The 20,485-nt window shown below is 38.7% G+C and overlaps 1 protein-coding gene across 2 annotated transcripts in view; it reads right to left on the reverse strand.

Annotated features, from left to right (window-relative positions):
* The window catches only part of LOC136296044 (cadherin-8-like), a 138,070-nt gene that overhangs the window by 19,230 nt on the left and 98,355 nt on the right, over positions 1-20,485 (reverse strand). Inside the window, exons 8-9 of one of the 2 annotated variants that reach the window (XM_066194857.1) lie at positions 15,491-15,612; positions 8,306-8,423 (exon numbers count right to left, since the gene is read on the reverse strand). In XM_066194857.1, coding sequence (XP_066050954.1) covers positions 8,306-8,423; positions 15,491-15,612 — 240 coding nt within the window. Of the gene's footprint in view, positions 1-379; positions 477-8,305; positions 8,424-15,490; positions 15,613-20,485 lie in introns of those variants that run through there. The other variant, XM_066194858.1, reaches the window with a different exon arrangement.

A 20,485-nucleotide genomic window follows, 5' to 3' on the forward strand; every position in this document is an offset into this window, starting at 1 on the left:
GATCTCATCACTCCCACTGGATGCCGTTTGGGGCTGGGTCATGTTTGCACTAATGCTCCACAATAACTATGTAATTGTGGCTGATTCAAATGACCAAAAAAAGGGTGTCTCTGAAAGGATGGAATGCTGTGGGAATTAGTCTGATTTTCCAATGTGCATATACAACTCCTCTGTAGCTGTCTAAAAGTTTGCATTTGGTAGGCTTGGAAAGAAGTTGTCACGACAGTGCTAAACTGAAACAGGGCAGAAAGGTTAAACAGCATTTGGAACAGGAGCTCCCAGGAAAACACTTTGCCAGTGCAAAACTGTAGAAAGTACAGACGTGCTGGGGAGCACAGAAGAGGAGCTGGAGATGCTTGGAAGAGGACAATCAGCTTACCAGATGGCCCCCTCTTTGCTGCTTCATCCATCAGGTTGGCCTGTCCAGTCCAGTGAAGACTTGATGGATCACCTCTGGTTTAGGGCGGAGGAGAGAGGGAATCTGTCTGCAGTCCTGCATCCTGAATACAGGAGAGGAGTGAATGAGGATTCACATGGACATAACAGACAGAAGGGTCGCAGGGTGGAGGAGCTGGCAGCTGAGTTGGCCTCTGAAGGGTTGATGCTAGTTCTCTATTCCAGCTGTGTGCACCAAGAAGCTGCACCAAGTCACCTCTTTGGCCTATTGAAGTGGTGAAAAGCACATAACCACTGTAAGAAGCTTAAATCACCCAGACAGGTCTAAAAAGTGTTTGCAGAACTGCACCGAGTCTTCACCTGGTTTGCGGTTCTAATCAGAAAGGAGTCTGGAAAGAGCAGTGCTCTGCATGCAAGAAGAAAGCTGGGAAAGACAGCAGAAGCAGGTGTCAGTGAAGGACAAAGGATTGGAGTGGAAAAATGCTGCCTTCCCTCCTACATTAATGCAATCACTTCAGAATACACAGCCATCCCTGCGAGGGAAGTTGTTTCAAATCTCACTCAACTGATAGTCAACATCAAGGAAAAGCAGAACTTCAGGGAATAACAGAACACAGCTGATAGTGATGACAGTAAAGAAAGAAGGGGGAAGGAAGCAGAAAGTTATCAGCAGAAGGATACATACTGAGAATATTGTCACCAGCATTCTCAGCTAGGTGGGACTAACACTGCAGTACCATGGAAAAGTGTAGCCTTGCTAGGAATAGTAGAGAGGAGTCAGATATATATCACCGTATATCACTTCAACTGCAATGTGAAATCATACAGTGAAAATGGAAATGCATCCAACTGCCTGGCAAGACAGAACCTCTGAGCACTACTGGAATGTATTGGGGTCCCCTGGGAATATTATCATTAACTTGGAATTCTACCAAATCTTCTAGAATTTGAGAATAATCTAAAGATGTCTAACACTGATTTCCTCCACAGTAGCTCATCACTTTGTCACTGGGAAAGGGCTCCTCTCTTTCAGTTCTTAGGCACAGGCTGTTACTTCACAGGATGACATTACATCTTAGAATTGTCAGATATGCAAATAAGAAAATTGATTACTTTTCTCACAAAGGATGATCTAGCATGTTTTCTGATCCAAAGCAGTTTCAGGCAGGTGAATTGTCTAAGGACCAGGGGTAAAGGAACCTGAGTACCATAAATAGGGAACTGCATGAATTGTATCAGGGACTTGCCCCTTGCCACCCAATGCACTCGCTCCAGCAAAGCTGTTTGCGGTGGCTGAACATCACCTTTTGCATATTAATGGAGTGGAAGCTTGAATCAGTCCTTTCCTTTCCATTGTCCCTGCCTGCTGGCACAGTGAGGGAGCTGTGGCAGCACAGAGTCCCCAGGTCCACCCACAGCCTCACCACGATCCTGACACACTTCCAGCAGCAGAACAAGGCTCATGAGAAACAGAATTCTTAAAAAGAAGCTCAGCAGTTTAGGATAACTTGCAGACCATCAGTAGAATGTGTTATTTCAGGCCTGTAAATCACATTTTGTTTTTAGCTGAGAAAGGCAAGGATGCATGCAAAATATAACTAAGTGTTTTCTGGGGGAAAAAAAGAATTAATGCCAGATGATTTTTAGTCCACAGAACGACAGTGTTTCATAGAGCTTAGGTACCTTAACTATCACATGATTTGTTTTGATAATATTTAGATCTTCCTACTCAGCAAAATAACATCTTTATGCTTTATTTTAATTTAGAAGCAAAAGAGGAATTTATTGAACAAAATCTTTCAAACACTCTACAGAGGAAATATTTCACTAATTTTTACTAGCAATTTCATTATTAACTCTATTATTCATAAAAAAATCAATAAACTGAGGTTCTTCTGGCATGCACAGGTTATAAAAATGTTGAACTTTGCTATTTAAACAACTCCAATTTAAATGCCATGCTGAGAAAAAGATTGATAGTATGATGTTTCTAATACATTTTTCACACTATGAACACTCCTGGAGAAACATGATGTGTGCCTGTGGATGGCAGATCCTGACACACAAGTGCCAGATAATAGGGTACTTTGTGTTTGTTATTTTTTAATACACCGGAATGTTTTATTTTTAAATCTGCTCCTTTCACACTGCATGCACCTTGTTATGCAAGTATTCCTTGTGATTTCTGGTGACAAACCCATATCTACTAAAAAAGATGTTGATCAGTGCTTTTTCTCAGATTATGCCTCATACTCCTTTATGTCTTCTGGAAGTTATTCCATACCACATCAATATTAACAGATGGTAGAAAAATAATAACTTATAAGCAAGACTGAGCACATCACTTAATTTGAAGCAAACCACTAACAAGGATGTGATTTGGTATGTTTTGGAGTTTGAAAGTCTAATTACTGATATATAAAGGGAATGAGGACGATAATTAAACACATTAGAGATACATAAGCATGTGCTTTCCCTCGAGCAGTGCCATTGTGGAACACCCTCTGGCCCGTGGCAGCTGGGCCACAAAGTTTCCCCAAATTGCCTGAAACTGCAGCAATGTGTGAGGATGTGCTGCTCACATCCAAGGGACTGTCTGGGTGCTGTTATCCTGGATGTTCACTGCACATCCACCCAGAAATGATGGGTTTAATGATGTCCTTGCTCTGGCAATTTGTACCTGGGGTCAGGGGGTTAACTTTGAAATTGGGCGAAGTGGAAGGAGGGCAATGAAACAGAGGAGTCACCTCAGAGCTCTCTGAGGGATATATTTGGAGAGAAAAATCAGTCAAAAACCACAGAAGGAGCTTCAGCTGGCAGCTGAGACAATGGCAGAGAGACCTATCCAGAAATGCCAAAAGAAACTGTTTCAGGGAAAGACTTATTTTAACACATGAGAGTTACTCTGGTGGGAACAAAAGACTCACCCTCCAGGTATGTATTTGACAGATGCTGCTAAAAATACTTTCATGAAAAAAGATGGGGAAAAATCCAGGTTTTATTGTATTAAAACCACAGTAACAGAGAAGTACTTAAAAAAAAAAAGTGATAATAATTTGTCCTATTATGTGGGATATCTAAGAGTGTTTGCATGTAATTGTTTTCCTCAGCTATTGTGGCAGTTTAGAAATATTTGGTTTTTAATGGTAAAGAGGTGAAGAAACACAAATCCATAGCATACAAAGGCATGCAAGGCAGTGATTGAAGTGATTATACCAGGCCATTTCCTTTAAAACACCTGACACAGTGCCTGCACTTTCAAGGCAGCACAAGGAGGACATAAGCAAGATTTAACCTGAAGGAAAGACTAAAAGAAGTGGACATTTAAACATGATCACTCTTGGAGGTGTTATATGTCTCATAGATGTAACAGACTAAGTGTGGCTGAGAATAAATATTATATTTCTTAGAGAGAACCAACAGAACAGTTCATCCCATAAGTGGATATATAATGCTTCAATTAAAAAAAATCCAAGACATTTTGCTATGCACTCACTAGAATCAGGACCAAATTCAGAGCTCAACTTGCCAGATGGACATTGAATATTTGAGGGAGAGAGGAGGCTGATTACTGATAATCAGTCTATTACAAGCCAAATCAGGCTATTGGATTTCTGCAGGAATACGAGCTCATGCCAGTAAGGTTCTTAACCCAAAGGTAAGCCCTCCCCATGGGCCAGGCAACCCCAGGAACTGCTCTGCTACATAAGCCCTATAAGAAGCATGGAATATCCCATTTATCCAGGAAAGATGCACCATTTCTCCTATCAGAAGAATTACTGCATCCAAAGGCACTGTGGAACATTTAATTTGGGGTTTACTCCATTTGGAAACAGGTTCTGCCACCAGAAAAATGAAACAGCAATGGCAACTTCTCGTGGGAAAAACTTTAGGTCTCTTTATGGCAAAGACATGTTTGGTAGCTTTTTCACAGTAAAAACTGCACTGGCAGAGTATCAAAACGTTTGCATGTGTGAAAATGCTCCTATCACAGAATTCTGTTCTCACTTGAACAATCTAAGGGAACCTGAAGAATTCAATGCTGAGAACAGGTACTGCTGTGAGGGTGTTGTTTGGGATGCAGCAGAAGATCCATGTACTGGCACTGGATTTTAGGGAACGCTCTGTGAAGACTATTAACCTGAAAAAAAAAAAGACTGCCAACAAATTCTAATTCCATTTCTGGAAGTCTCATTTCAGTGTTCTGATGCCATGACAGTACAAGATCCTATTCAGTTGTCTGAATTCCTGTCAGTTTCTTGTCATTTATTGTGAGCCGGCAGTTTTTTTGGAAGGGTTAATTCCAGTCAGTCTACAACACATTGCTAGAGTGTATCAACACTTGTCTAAAAATCAGATATTTTCATCTGAAATTTGAGGTTTTTCTGGTTCGAAGTTTCTCAGACACACCACACAAAACACAGATTTTCAGTTTTTCCCCCACTGCTGCTCCTGTGCAGTAAAACCCAGCACAAAGGCACGTGAAAAGTGCCTAGAGATTCAGTCAGGAGTTTGTGCAGTCAGGGACTTGTTATGTCACAGAGTCACAGGTTTAGTCACAGGTCTAACACAGAAAACATGACATGATTTTCATGTAGCATTAACTTCTTACATTTTTTTTATATAACTCTATTATTTCTCTTGAGAGGGGATAAAGGTTTTTGCACCTGGCAATCCAAGCGCTCAGTGTGCCTTGATTACAGCTTGAGAGGGCATGATTGCCTCCCTTCGGATTATCACTCACTGCCCAGGAACACAAGACACTAAAACTCCAAACCCCACCCAGTAATGGACATCTGAGCCCAGAATGGGACAGAAAATAAAGATGGCTAAGAGAGAATCTACAGACATTCAGTGAGATGCATGATGGCATTTAAATTTACATTTTTTACATTATTTACATCAGAAAGGCACCAGAGCCTTTACAGTTTTGGGTACCTTGTCTACAGAAGGGATTGTAAATATGGAAATTCAACAAACCAAGCAAATGAAGAACACCAGGCACAGATTCTGCTGTGAGCACAGCATAACTTCTATATATGTAATAAAATTTGAGAAGTGTTTGGGGGTTTTTGTGTGTGTGGTTCCTGATGAAGATACCTGTTGTGTCACTTAGTTAAACACATTTCTCAATAACAACGTGGCCAATCATAATATTTGCAGTGTATGTCAGCAGCACAGTTAATTACTGACTATCATGGGGAACTTGCCTTAGGGTGATCTGGAAGGTTTGAACAACAGAGTCAGCCTGTGTGCAACAAACTAAATTGATTAATGGTTATGCTTATGCTCTACACAGGAAGGGAACATTCCAAATCACAGGCATCTTATGTATTCTTTGGCATGAGGGACAGAAAGAGGACCCTGCAGCTTTTTCTTCTGGCAGGTGCCACACTGCACTGTTGGCACACCAGTGTCACCACATTCAATGTCACCATGACATGGTGGCCAAATGCCACACAGTTACCTAAAGCACAAGAGAGCCCAAAAGGGCAATACCATCTCTTGAGGAGAGGTATTTCTGTTTGTCTCCACCCTCAAAAGAATTTTGAAGAAAGGCAAGGTATGAAAAATGATTTAAATAAAGAAATGTGCTAATTCCAGCAAGTAAAAACTGGGTTTCTACAGGAGGTTTCTTGAGAAAGTGCAGTCCCTGTATGGTATTTGCCAGAGGACAGCCTTTTGTCAGCAGCCATCAAGTTTCTGCTGCCTTGAAAAATTACTTTGGCAGGGCCAAGACTCTGGGAGGAAATTGAGGCTGAGGACACAGTCAGGAAGATGTCAAGGATTTTGGCCACCAGTGTGAGGGAATGTTTTTCTGTTCCAAGCTTTTAATGTGTTGAGCATTGATCTGATCTCCAGAAAGGAGAAGAGGGTTTGTTACAGGTGTTTCCTTACAGTTCCAGGCCACGCCAACTCCGTTATGGACAGCCCAGACACTCAGTAATACAAAAAAAAAAAAAAAAAAAAGGAGAAATTTGACTTGTGAATTCAGGGGGTTTTTAGGGATATTGGTGTTTTTCAACATGAATAATCACTCATGCTTATCTGGCAGATCTATTCAAGACAAAGTCATGGTCAAGTTCACTGTTTAAGTGGCATAACTAAATAAAGACTTACTGAGGATCTGTGATGTTTAAAGGACATAAAAACTCACCTCAGCCAAATTATACCCTGATTTTGGCTCTGACAGGAATATTTGCTTCCTGTGGGAGATCATGTTCTAACATCAACCATGCACTGCACCCCTGACTGAGCAATCTTGATAGACAAGGATGGCATGCATAGCTGGAATTTTATTATTGGATACTGAAGGATTAAGTCAGAAAAGTCTCTTCAAGCAGATTTTTAATTTCAAGAGATTTCAGGTGGTTGTTTTAAGAGGATTTTCACATTTAACTGATTCAAACACATTAAAAACTGCATAAAACTGAGTGGCAATGCTGTAACAAAGTTGGGACTTATTTTTCTAAACCTTTTTACATAGAAAGTTTCCTCACTGCCACTCAGCTCAGGACTCATTTTGCCATTGTCTGTGAGCAGGAGCAGGAGTGGGCCTTAAATAGGTAACAGATTGGAAGGACAAGGGTAATTAGCGACGTGAGCTCAGTATTTAAACATGAAGAGAAATGCTAAGATCTTTTTTACTTTGTCATGCTGTGCCAAGCAAACCACCTCACATTTAGGATGCTTAATTCAATTTGTGTTACACTGCTGATGATTATGAAATGCATTTTGAAGAGGTTTGTTTTATCTTCTCCAGAAAACACACAGAGGCTCATTTACTACAAGAAAATAGAGATATAAGTAGAGACACATTTTGTGAATGCTAGAAGAGAAAAACACACCTAAAGAAAAGGAAAATATAGGATGCATTTAAGCAGGTTTAAGAATTTAGGTGCAGTTCATTTAACAAAACAGTGTCATCACGCTTCTAGGGTGGAACAGATAGAATAAAAAAATGCAAACAGCATTTTGTCTTTAATTGGCATTTCATGTATTGCTTTTACACTCCTGCACACACAGCTCACACACACATCCTCCTATTAGTAATGAACTGAACAGGGCTTCACTTTCTTACCATTTCAAATAAGAGACTGAATTTAACTAGAATTCCTGGCAGGGTGTGCTTTATTAAAAAGAGCCAAGATAGAACAACTTTGCTGAATATTCAAGTAAGTACAAACACATTGAGCACTCTTTATAGCATTCTTGGGATCAGTCCTAGCTCCTTCTCTCACCTGACCTTCAAACACATCTGTGTGCCAAAGACAAGGATCAGTATAAATTTATTGCCCAACAATATTAAATGGGTCCTTTTTTTGCATCACACATGAATGGTCCCTTCTACAACCCTGCAAAATGACATTTTGCCCTTCCACAAGTGCTCCAAAGCACAGTGACTCAAAGTGCCCTTCTGGGCTTCGCTGACCTCAGGGATTTCTCTTTCTAGCAAAAGTTCCTCACCAAAATACACCTTGGAACCTTTATACACACGACAAGCAGGCTGGAAAGGTGCTTTTTTTGGCAGATTTAGTAGATACTTAAATTTATGTTCCCATCCATAAACAGCCAAAGCAGGAATCAACATTTATTTATCAGCATAGTTTCAGATTTTCATCTTACACCGTATCTCTGAAATTTCAAATTAATAGGAATAATACATGCAGTAAATCCATCCTTTCATTTTCTTTAAGCCAGTGATCACTTGATCTAAATTCCATATTCATTTTATTTTCTTCTTATCTAAAGTTATTGGAAATAGCTTAAGAGATATAACGAAGGTACCGTTCAGCAGATTACTTACATTTTAATTGCCCAAAGGACACACTGGTAAAGTAATTGGAAGTCAACAAAACAATTCCAAAGTAAGTTGTTGAGATGCACATTTCATATTTGTTCTATTTACCTTCATTTTTCTTGATGGTGAAATTTGGGTTGTTGACCATTTCAGGAAGAAGGCTGTACAGGAAATAATGCCCATTTTTAGGATCATCCTTGTCAACAGCACTGACAATCTGAATTACCTGCAACACAAATGGGCTCATTAAGTTTTCACACTCCTGATAAACAGACAGTGCTGAAAAAAAAATTGTATTTATTGGACATATTTTATTTCTGTCCATGCCAGATTGAAAAAGACAATTTATAACTTTGTAAGGCTTTTATAGACCTTAGACTGAAAACCTTGGGAAGAAAAACTGTATCTGCCCCTTTTAAATGTTTCCAGAACAAAGAGCCAGCAAATAAGGAGAGACAGGTAAGAGCGGCCAGCAGGAACTGCTGCTGATTTAGACAAATAATAAATTATTATTTAAAAAAAAAAAAAAAAAAAAAAAAAAAAAAAAAAAAAAAAAAAAAGGAAAATTGGGCTTCAGAAACACTCATATTGCCTATGGCAATCTTTCATTTATGTGACCACATTTTTCACTGGACCCAGATATATAATATACCTTTAATCCTTTTTCCTTCCCCCATCCCCATTTCATTGGATTGAATATATATATATATATATTTAATTAATTTGGATGTGCAATTTTAGATGAGAAAATATTGAAATTGAAAAAAATAAATTAAAAAAAAGAAAATATTGAGGGCCGTATTTTTGCCCCTTGATTCTAATAAAACCTCAGTTATTCCTGTGCTAGGAAGATATGTTTGTTTTTTAATAACATCATTATTAACTAATGATTCCTAGAATAATGCAAGATATTTAGGTGAGAAGAGTGTTTTGGATAGTTTGGATAATTTTGAATTATCAAGTAACTTTGTATGAAGTATCTCATATGATTTACATGAGCAACGGCAGTGTCTGAAATGGATTTACCTCCATTTAGAATTTTTACCTTCTACATTACTCAGGTACTACAGCTGATCATCTTCAAATCAGACAAAGTTGCATAGGACTATAAAGGCAGAAACACTATTTTTAAATACCCAGGGGGTTTGGGGGATTTGGGGTTTTTTGTTTGATTTTTTGGGGTTTCTTTGTTGGGATTTTTAAAACATTTTGTGCATTTGCTTTTGATTCCAAAGGTTTTCCAGAGAAACAGAAACAAAACCAGCCATGGATCCAGATCCCACCCTCAGATCTAGGTTTCAGGACAACTTAGCTCATGCTAGATGAGGTTTATAAGAAATTTAATTAGAATTATTGACCTTTTCCATGTCCATTGAATCCAATAACAGTTGTCTTATGTATTTATTTGCAATGCCCAAAGCAATGCAACAATAATTTCTTGCACAATTAAATTCAAATTAAGAATCACTAAAAAATTTAGTTTTAAAGTACAGAGTGAAAAATGGAAGCAGGGTTTGATGCTGTCCAAATTCAGACACTTCTATTTTTAAATTTCCACGTTTCCCTAAGTAAATGCCAATAATTAACATTTTATTCTAGTTTAACCAAAAGGGCTGATCTGTACGTGTTATATATATGACAATAGTCAAAATCATATTTATGTTCTTCAAGAGTCAAAAAAAGCACAAAATCTTACTAGATAACCGCGGGGATCAACACCAAAGCATAAAGATTTGAAATTACATGTGTAAAAAAGTGTTTGAACAAGTAGTGATATTTGTAGGACAATCCAACTTAGGAAGGAATGTGAGACAATTAATTCCTAGCCTAACCGTCTTCTGGATAGGTCAGCTTTATCATTATTTTTATTATCAAAAATCTATTGAAAAAAAATACAATGCTTAAATGCCACATAAATAGCTGGTTTTTTTATAACTGCATCCATCAAGGTGGAAAGCTTGATAGGATTTCAAAAGAATGTATTAGAGAGATGGAAAAAAAAAAAAAAAGCCTAACTCAGCTTTTGCTTTTTTTACTTTAAGAAGTAGCTCTCCAATTTAACAGCTGAATAACGGATCCTAAAGCGGGAAAAATATGAACAGTGGAAAAATATCTAAGTAGCTTCTGTCTGCCCCAGTGCAGGGATGGAGCCATTTGCTGATGGGAAATATTTTCAGCTTTCTCAGTGCAGAGGTGTCAGGCACTAAAGCACCCACTGTGATGTGCCCAGAGCTGGAGCAGGTACCAGCAATTCATCATCATAGGGAAGTGCAATTTGGGCTGAGATCCTGAACAAGACAGATATATTTAGACAGATACCCTTTATGGATGTTCAATTTTTCAAACACTGACAGAATGGGAAAGCAATAGGGAAAAAGGATAATGGCACTGTGAAATCTGGAAGGGCAAGTGCACATAACAGGTGCAGTTTATCAGGTTGTTATAGTATTTTGTATGTAATGGTATTCCATCCATTCCCTTTATTGTTTACAAAATCCTTCTTTCTCTGAAAAGCCACCAAAAATTACATGCAAAAGACAGGCTCAGTGCAATACTACATTTGTTGTGTTACACGCACACATCACAGAATTAAGAGTTAGAGTTCCCATAGCAACCTTATTTCTTTGTGCGTTTGCATTAAGATAAGCTCTTAAAAAAAAAAACACCAGACCACAACAGAAAACATAATATATATGCAGTGATATGAAACTGTGGTATCTTTTACTCCACAGGGGTGAAAAAAGTCCAGTAATTCTCATTTCCAAGTTTTTTATTACTGTGCTGATAGAAACATTTTACTCAGTGTTGTCTGGTCATTCAACGGAATACTACTGAAGCAATTCTCCAACTCTGAATTTGTGGTTCACAAAACGGTTGAGAATCACAAAATCACAGAGTCACAGGATCCCTGAGGCTGGAGAAGCCCTCGCAGGCCATGGAGTCCCAGCTGTGCCCCATCCCCACCTTGTCCCCAGCCCAGAGCACTCAGTGCCACCTCCAGCCCTTCCTGGGACACCTCCAGGGATGGGCACTCCAAACCTCCCTGGGCAGCCCCTGCCAAGGCCTGAGCACCCTTTCCATGCAGAAATTCCTGCCGCTGGCCAAGCTGAGCCTGCCCTGGCCTCGCCTGAGGCCGTTCCCTCTGCTCCTGTCCCTGTTCCCTGGGAGCAGAGCCCGACCCCCCGGCTGTCCCCTCCTGTCAGGGGCTTGTGCAGAGCCACCAGGTCCCCCCTGAGCCTCCTTTTCTCCAGGCTGGGCCCCTTTCCCAGCTCCCTCGGCCCCTCCTGGGGCTCCAGCCCCTTCCCCATCTCCGTTCCCTTCCCTGGGCACCCCCAGCCCCTCCGTGTCCGTCTCTGTGAGGGCGCAGAGCTGGGCACAGCCCTCGGGGTCCCTCCGCAGGGCCGGCACAGGGGACGGGCCCTGCCCTGGGCCTGCTGCCGCCCCAGGGCTGGCACAGCCAGGGGCCATTGGCCCTTGCCCACTACAGAATGTCTTTTCTTTCCTCGTAACAACATATACCCCAAAGGTGTTCCACCATAGAGAAATTGGTCAACACTTGTCATAAAGAAATCAAGCACTGATTTTTTTTTTCGCTACATATCCAGTGAAAGTTAATAACCCTTTGGCTGTTCAGTCTCAAAATTTCTGAAATTCTTACATGTAAAATTCCAACTTTGATGTTGTATTAATACTTCATGCATGCATTTGATTCTGTACATACATTTAGCAGAAACTTAGCAAATCAGCATATTTTGTTTAGCAGACAGCACTGGATTGTAATGAATAGTTAAATGGTCCCCTAGGACAACTTGACTTTCTAATTTGTAGGTTTGTATTGCAGTTCTACAAAGCCACATGTGCTTGAAATAATATATACAAGGATAAATAGAAAACCCAAGTTATTTTCAATGCATCATAACTATCTACGTGCAATTTTAGTACATGGTACTGTTTGAAAGACTTTTCCTGCGATGCAACTCGTTAACTTCACTTAGAACGGTTCCTTATCATTAGTAAACACTTTTCTAATTTCAATAAGACTGATCTTCCAACTCTGGAAAAGCTTTAGCAGTCCCATTGCTGTTCATGGTTATTTCTGCGTTACTTTGCAGACTCAAAACACCGTAAGAGTAGACTCACCACAGAGCAGTCTTAACTTTGTCTGTCTGAAGAGTCAAATGCAGGTTCTGGCTGTAAAGGGATGGCTCTAGTTGAAAAGGCAAAGATCTACCTGAAGATTTCACCCAATAGAAAGAAAAACAATTCTAGTAGGAGAAGTGAATAAAATAGAGACAAATTGTGGGAGACTGGAGGAGCACTGTACTCAGTTTTATATTGCTCCAGTTTAAAGCTGGCTTCAGCCCTCATATATTGCCATCTGCACTACTCAAGTGAAAATTTTGTAGCTTTGTTTCTAGCAAACAGCACTTCACTGGAAAAGTCTGAGTATGGACTGGGGAATAGTGAGTGAGGCACTTTTCTTACCCAACATTACAGAAGTTCTGCTCTAGGACTACAGGAAAATAATTTTACTCTGCTGGAGAATAACCAACAGCACAGCTATAGTCAGCAAACCATGAATGTTCTGGTTTTAGTAAATGGAATTATGCAAAAAAAAAAAAAAAAGGGGGGGGGGGGATAGTAGGAAAAGGCAAAAGCTGATTTGTGGCTAACTTAGAGGTACTATAACAGTACATTCAAATTTTGGGGGTTTGGGGTTTTTTTCCCCCTAAAACTGACAGAAAACATTTTTGGCAACTTTCTGATGTGTGTAAAAATGTGCGAGGAGCACACAAATACTTGCATAGACAACTATATTTCCTTCTCTTTCCTCTCCTATCAGCCTGTGGTACCTTTACTCTTAGAGGTAGGTCAAGGCAAGGAAAATGCATCTGGCAGCACTGTACATCACAAGTTTTTAATCCAATGTGTCACCTCACTAGCAGCTGTACTTGCTACTGCAATTATATCAGAACCCAAAATAGAACACTTAGAAAGTGAACTGGAATAGAGGGTGCAATGTATTTAGTGGCTGCACATAAGGTTTTACCAATAGTTCAAATATAATCTCCTTTATGGTAAATCAAATTTGATTTAAACTTGGATTCAAATGGAACTGCAAGTGTCAACAGATAGGAATACTTTAAGACAATTGTGCCTTTCCTTCACGTGTAACATTTGAGTTTAAGCTTTGGACAACCATCCAAATTAGGCTTTTGCTACTGTATTAGGAGTAGTATCTTTCTCATATCAGCTATTTTGTAACTGAGATATATGCAGTTTCTTGAATTTTTCATCCTAACTTATTAATATGATTTCTTCCAAAACTTGAATATAGAAATAAGCATAAGAAAATAAAATAAGGCAGTGGAGTTACTAAAATCTTTACATGAGCTGATAATTTTTGAATGACAACTTCAATTCAGAACCTAACCTTGGTGATTATTCTGGACTGGTTACTGTTCCAGCAGTGTTATTTGTTTAAACACAGAATAAATTGCAGGATCAGTGCCACCTCATCCATGCTGGCAGCCAAATATTTAATAACCATCTGTAAAGTTCACACGAGGATTCATGCTCAAAAGTGACATCTGCCATCAGATCAAGAGTGTAAGAGGTAATGGTAGATAAAGAATATGCTTTAATAAAAGTTTTCTGTAAGTGCTTAAACAAAAGCCTCTTTTACCTGCTGACTCTTAATCATCTCGTTTATAGTTTTATTTCAAAATGAAACATGAACATTTTTCACCATCTCTTAAACCACCTGAAATTTGACAGGAATACCTAGATATATACAGTCAGAAAACACTGTACAACAGAACTTTCTGTTTTCAGGGAAGCTCACTGAGTCCCGGAAAAAGGCAGAGTCATTAGGATTCAATCTGTCCTGGAGAATGTAACTGCTCAGCATCAGAAATCCACCCTGAGCTAAACAGAAATCCACTCTGAGCTAGAAGAACTGAAATGCCAACAGTAACATGACTGTCTGCCCATAAGGGCACATCTCCTCTTCAGTGGATAGAGAATTCTCATTCCTTAAATGACACATTTTTGACACCATTTTACTGAACAAAAAGGGGTGCTAGAAGTCAAATCATCCTCTGTAACAATACAACCCTGGCAGAGGTGGGTTGTCATACACTGCTATGTAGGTTGTCATTTAATACTACTAAAAGGAAAATAACTTCTAACTCTATTGTCAGGTAACCTTCTTTGGAGAACCGTGAATTTAATGTCTAACACCCACATGAGACACAGGAATAGTTGGATTAACAAACCATGTCATGCTGTCAGCTGCTGTTTATTTAAATAAAATGTCACAATCTAGAAATAAACTGCAAAGTTTAAAAACATTGAATTGTTGTAACACCCAGTGTTTCTCTTGCTGGACAAAAGTTACATCTCATTTACACTGCATTACTTTCTAAATGTCTGTGCACATTCTTGAATCTTCACCTTGTCATTTAGGTGGCATATGAGATATTCTTCCCTATTTCTGTACATTTGTCCTTCAAAATAAATACCTTTGAACAAATCTGCTTCACTTTCTTTGAAAAAGACTTAACAGCTTAAATCCTGCTTCTGACATGTTGCTGTTTACCTCACCTTGGCGAGTGCTGTGTGAGTTCCTTCACCAAGCTTTTCTTCATTAAATGAAGAAAGAAATAATATTTTTTTTCAATTTAATGAAAACTTGAACTTCCCTTCTCCAACACCATCTTCAAACACAATTACAATTTACTTCACTTTCCATCATTTCCATCATTTCCACTTTCTGGTTTGCTGTCTTTTTTTTTCCTAACTGTCATAGAAAAGTAAGTACTGAATAGAGATTATAACTGAAATAAGGTCAAGGGGAAATGGACTTATTGTTTTAACTGTTTATTCTAAATTATACCTGGGAGCAGCTGCAACGTAGGTCAACAACTGAACTGGAATTCAGGCTGGATTATACTTTCACCTACTAACACACATGAACTTACAAAGTGCTGAGCTCCTTCACACGGAGTGGGTGCTTAAAGACACTCAGAATATTTTTAGGATATTGTCCCAAAGTACTCACCTTTAATTTAAAACTACACTTTAAGGGGAGAAAAAGTTTGTTTAATTATAGAGAGACATCCCACAGAAAGCAATCACGGGTTTATCTTAAGTTAATGTTCAAGCTGTTAAGTTAGTGTTCAAGCTGTTAGCATGAACACATGGGCACACATTTTGGGAATAAAGATGACATAAGGTGACAGGGAGAATCTCCAGCCCAGTCTCACACCACACAAAACCCAGGATACTCACTTGTCCAGGCTTCCCATTCTCACACAGAAAGGCCTCGTGCTCTGACGCAAACTCAGGGGCGTTGTCGTTCACATCGAGAACTTTGATGGCAACAGGCACCCGGGACACCTGGCTGTGGTTCCCTAAGGAAAGAAATCAAAGTACCCATGGTGAGCATATTTAATTGGGAATTAAATACAGAAGTGCTTGCACAGTGACCGTGCTCTTCCTGTCTGCTGCCCTTAATTGGGCTGCCTCGTTTGTAACGGATGGTGGAGTTGGAGTGTGAGATAAAGAAGGATGGCCAGGGCTTTGTGGCTGAAAAGAATAAATAGATCCATGCTGCAAACAGCATTTGTTGGAGATTAGCTCAATGAAGACCTTTCTTGGTCTAAATTGGTAAGATTTTTCTTTGATGAAGTTTGTATTGTTTTATTGATAAAGTCTATTATATATGGAAAAGGGAAGGCTGCAAAGAGCAGAGATTTATTTCTTTGTTTATCTTTGGCAGAGAATAGCACATTTTACTCCATTAATTGTTCTGACTGCACATCTATTATTTCTTCATTGCAAACACCGTTAAAGTGCTGACCCACATTGGGAAAAAGATGGATGGGAGACTGGCAGGGGCAAAACTAGACAGTAATTTGGACTATTAAAGCACTTTGATCATCTACCAGTGACCAAAACCGTGACCTGTGAACTTCTTTCTTCACTGAAGTAACGACTCATTATTTATAATATAGAGCTATTTTGCATAAAATTGCTTATCACTGTGAAGAGTAGAATGAGCTGTATGGAAAGAAAAGCTAAACCAACAGTTTGCATCTACTTTGAACAGCTTTCAGAGGCAGCTGCCTGTGTCTTTCCCTCAATTCAGCATCATTAATTTGCTTAGAGACTACTTATAAATATTTTAAAGTATTTTTCCCCAAAGAGCAAACCCAAGAATTCAGTTTGAACCGAGGTCACCAGTTGATTTGGAGAGTTTGATAAACTGCTCCACAGCACATGCACACCTTCACAGGTAACTCAATCCCAGTTTCGAAGTCCATCTCTCAGTGAATATTATTTTCCAGTCATGGTATTCTACCTTGTTTGAATCATCAGCAATGACAAATCTCAATATTCAGTGCATTTCTCAGTGACTACAAAGTATAAGAAGATCAGACCCCACCAGTGCTCAGAGACCAACTGGTGGCAGCCGTACAAGTGACAGAGATGAACAAAGGCAGAATCACCATATACACTGTGGGTTTTGTGGTTTCCATCAGGGTTAATTCTGTTGTGATCTAGTCAAACCTGATATCTTACAGCCCTGTTTCCTCCTTGTGTGCTAAAGACCACCACACATCAGAATTTAAATTTTTTTCCATCTTAAGGACCCAACAGTTTTAATATGGAAAGAAACATATTACAGAAGAAAAAGAAACACCCACTAAAATATTGTATGGGCGATATTTATGTCATTTTGCATCTTATGATCTTTCTTACTAACAGGTGAGGGGAACATTTATGCCATGAAATAATAATGTATTTGAAACCAAATAAAACCTAATATGCAAATCATGAGTTCCAAACATTTTAAACACTTTTTTATCTTCACTTAATAAAAATACAGACAATGAATCTCAAGCTTATCAGAATTCTCAGCACTAGTGTCATATTTAAACACTAAAGATTTACTTTTATCTAAATTAATGGAATGATGGCAGTTCAAATTTTAAAGACATTACAGAGAAATGTAATTAATTAGATAAGCTTCTAAAGAAATTATTCATGTCCCTTGTGACTGCCCCCAAAATGTTTGTCTTTCATCAGAAATACAAACATTAAATTTAAAGATATTATAATTAGAAACTTGATGAGAATTCATTTAAAAAATTAATTTACTAAACACATGAGAGACCCAACTGGTTTGGAAATCTCCAACCAAGGGGATATCCACTGCCTTTTAGGGTTCCTGTGACTGTGGCTGAAATTTGTTGTTGAGAGAGTTGGAGAAGGAAATGTATCTACAGGTTGAACTGCCCACCACCCTGAACACACTGCATTATTTTGTCATCCCTAACTTCCCAGAGAAATTCCACTTTGTGCTAAGTGTTTTCCTTCACCCTGAGCACACCTATTAAACACAATAATGAGTCCTCACTAAGCAAACCCAGGTTGAAAACGCTGTCAGGATGAAATAGCTCCATCTGTTCATTTCCATACGTTTCATGTCTGCAGACTCTCGGTGGTAAAACACGTACAGAGGATGTCCAAGCTCAAATCCAGCTCTGCTGGCAATGCCCCAAATGAGTGAACTGGAAGTGGGAAGGGACTGAAGTGGATCCAGGCTAGTCACAAACTGCCACGACTGCATGGTCACTGCCCTTCAGACTGTTGGGTGTCTCACTCATTAGTATTCAACGTTCAGAACTTTTCCTCATTTGTATGAATGGACAGTCAGTTCTTTCTGAACTAGGAACAAAGCTGAGTTTAATTACTGCGTGGGTTTTTGTTTAGTTTGGTTTTTTGCCCAAAAAACCCCGCAGTCAGTAGATTTAAGGGAGACTGAATCTTCTTACACGCACCAGGTAGAGAGCAAGACTGATTCCTTAACTTCCAATCAGTTATTTTATGCAGAATCATTTAAAAAAAGGGTAAAGTTAGAGACTGTCTAAGGAACTAACCAGATATTTAAAAGCTTTATCACAGTTTAAAAAGACCTACCTTGAATTTTGCAATATAAAACTATCATCAGGGTTGTCACTTGAGAAACATCAGCTTTGTTTGAAAATTTACCACTCTGAGATGCAAGATTGAAAAATACTGAGAAAATTTCCACTAGTCTAGTTAAATAGAAGTCTTTTCAAGATAGAGCTGCACAGAAGGACTTAGTTGGTCATCTGAGGACATCACTCTGTGTCTCAGTGAGCACAGAATATTTCTGAATTCCAGCAGGCAGATCCAGATAAGCACAGAACACACACACAGAAAGGAGTATCTAGACAGATCTAAGGAAAGGAAGACTCAGTGAAAAAATAACTAGTGGAACTTAGTTTGGGTTGATAAATAAACTTCCAAAAATTATGGAAAATCCACGTGGGTTTAGAAATGCATATTGAAAGGTTTACAAGAGTTATAAGCAACTAAAAAGCTCTTCTGTTTTCTCCCCAGTTCACAAGACTCTATTGGAACATTAAATGCTTGAAACACCCAACTTGCTGAGTAAGCCACTGAAACCCACGCAGAATTTAAAAATGCTGTAGAGTTTGATACCAAGATGATGAGGCAGATCAAATAACCAAAGTCAAATTAAAACAAACAAACAAATAAACAAGCATTATCAAGCAACTTAGTGTCTCCAAACCTGAACTTTTGGAGGCTACAGCCCCATATTTTACCACTTGTTATTGGGATGAACATTTTTCGTCCTTGAAAAAACTCCTACATAATTGAGATGTGTCTGTATTGTAGGAAATTTATATTACAAAGCACTGAGTCTAGTCAACACTGTTACTGCACACAGTAAGAGTTTCCAGGAGTACTAGAGCTTATAAACACAATTTTTGGTCTCATACCACAACTAAAAAAATATAACGCAGCTTTTCAACTCCCATAAACACTTAAAGACTTCATAAACTTGCTTAAAACACTTCCCCCTGTCCTCCATCGACTAAAAAATGGTTTTTGAGATAAAGAGAATAATTGTGGCCCAAAATGAAGTTTATAATTTATTTAACCCAAAGAAATCCAGTTTAGTTCAGGTCTCCTACAGGTAATTAAATAATCCAAAATCACTTCAACATTCTCTTTAAAAAGTCATTAGCTGTCTTGCATTTCACCTAAAATTTACCTCAACATAAAGTAGATTCCTCAAAAATTACCCATTTGTTACTATTATCATCATCATCATCATCACCACCACCACCACATGGTTTGGAAATGGTTATTTCATGCTTCTCTGATTCAATGAAATTTCTATGATAATATTTTAAATTAGAAGTAGAGGAAATCCTAGTCCTAACAAAGAAATCAAACCAAAATCTGAATCATTGACTTAGTAAAAACAACAGCACTTGGTTTACATCCCTTATACTTCAAACTTATTGAGTTGTATTTTAAAAGATCCAGTCCACATGACTTTATCAAAGTTTTATCTGATGATTTTATTAAGGTAATCCACAGGACAAGTTTATTTCTCCTGTTAGAGTTTATGTTGCTGTTTTCTTTAGGCAATCCTTTACTTCTAGAATGCCACAGCTTATAACAATTTTTCTGTCATATAAAACTGACAAATATGACTTAAAGAATCCTTAGATACACAGATGCTGTTGTGAAAAGGAGGTTTTATTTATGTTGAAGCTTAACTCTAGAAATCACACAGTGCAGCAAATACTGGGCTCATTTTTCTGCAGCGCTGGGTAATGATCTGATTCAAGAGAGGCTGAGTGCCTGAAACCCTCTCCAGAATTGTCAGGAAGACAGCAGTAATTGCCAGCAATTCTCTTAAAAATACCAGAACACAAGCTATTTCTGAGCTGGGACAAAATTCAAACAACCAAACTAAAAACCCAGACAGAACTGTTCAGCAGGAAGATTTAGACTCCCCATTGAAATGACTGTATTTTTAAAGGATGAGAAGTCATGGATTACTGAAATAACAATATAAACATTTCAGTACTTAGCAGAAAGGCTTCAGCACGAGCTGCTAAGACAAGAAACAAACACGGCCTCCTAATTATTATTCAATTGGTATTTCTTTAGCACATGGAACACGATGGAGAAGCACAGATTGTGGAGAGTGCCTGTGTGTACATGTGTGTGGGAGGGGCGCAGAAAGGAAAGGATGTGAAACATATTTCTCAGGTTTGTTCCTTAAGTCACTCTTTGGGAGAAAAATAACAATGGAGTTAAGAAGTTTCATCTCCTTTCAATAGCTCCCTGGTTTTATTTTGCTGCTCCAGAAGGATGAATAAGGCAAGAGCAAAGCTTTGTCACACTCTATTTCCTCACTGAGAGACTGTCATA

Source organism: Chamaea fasciata, unplaced genomic scaffold (assembly GCF_029207755.1).
Source record: "Chamaea fasciata isolate MVZ Bird 193981 ecotype frontalis unplaced genomic scaffold, bChaFas1.0.hap1 SCAF_12, whole genome shotgun sequence".
Lineage (NCBI taxonomy): Eukaryota > Metazoa > Chordata > Aves > Passeriformes > Sylviidae > Chamaea > Chamaea fasciata.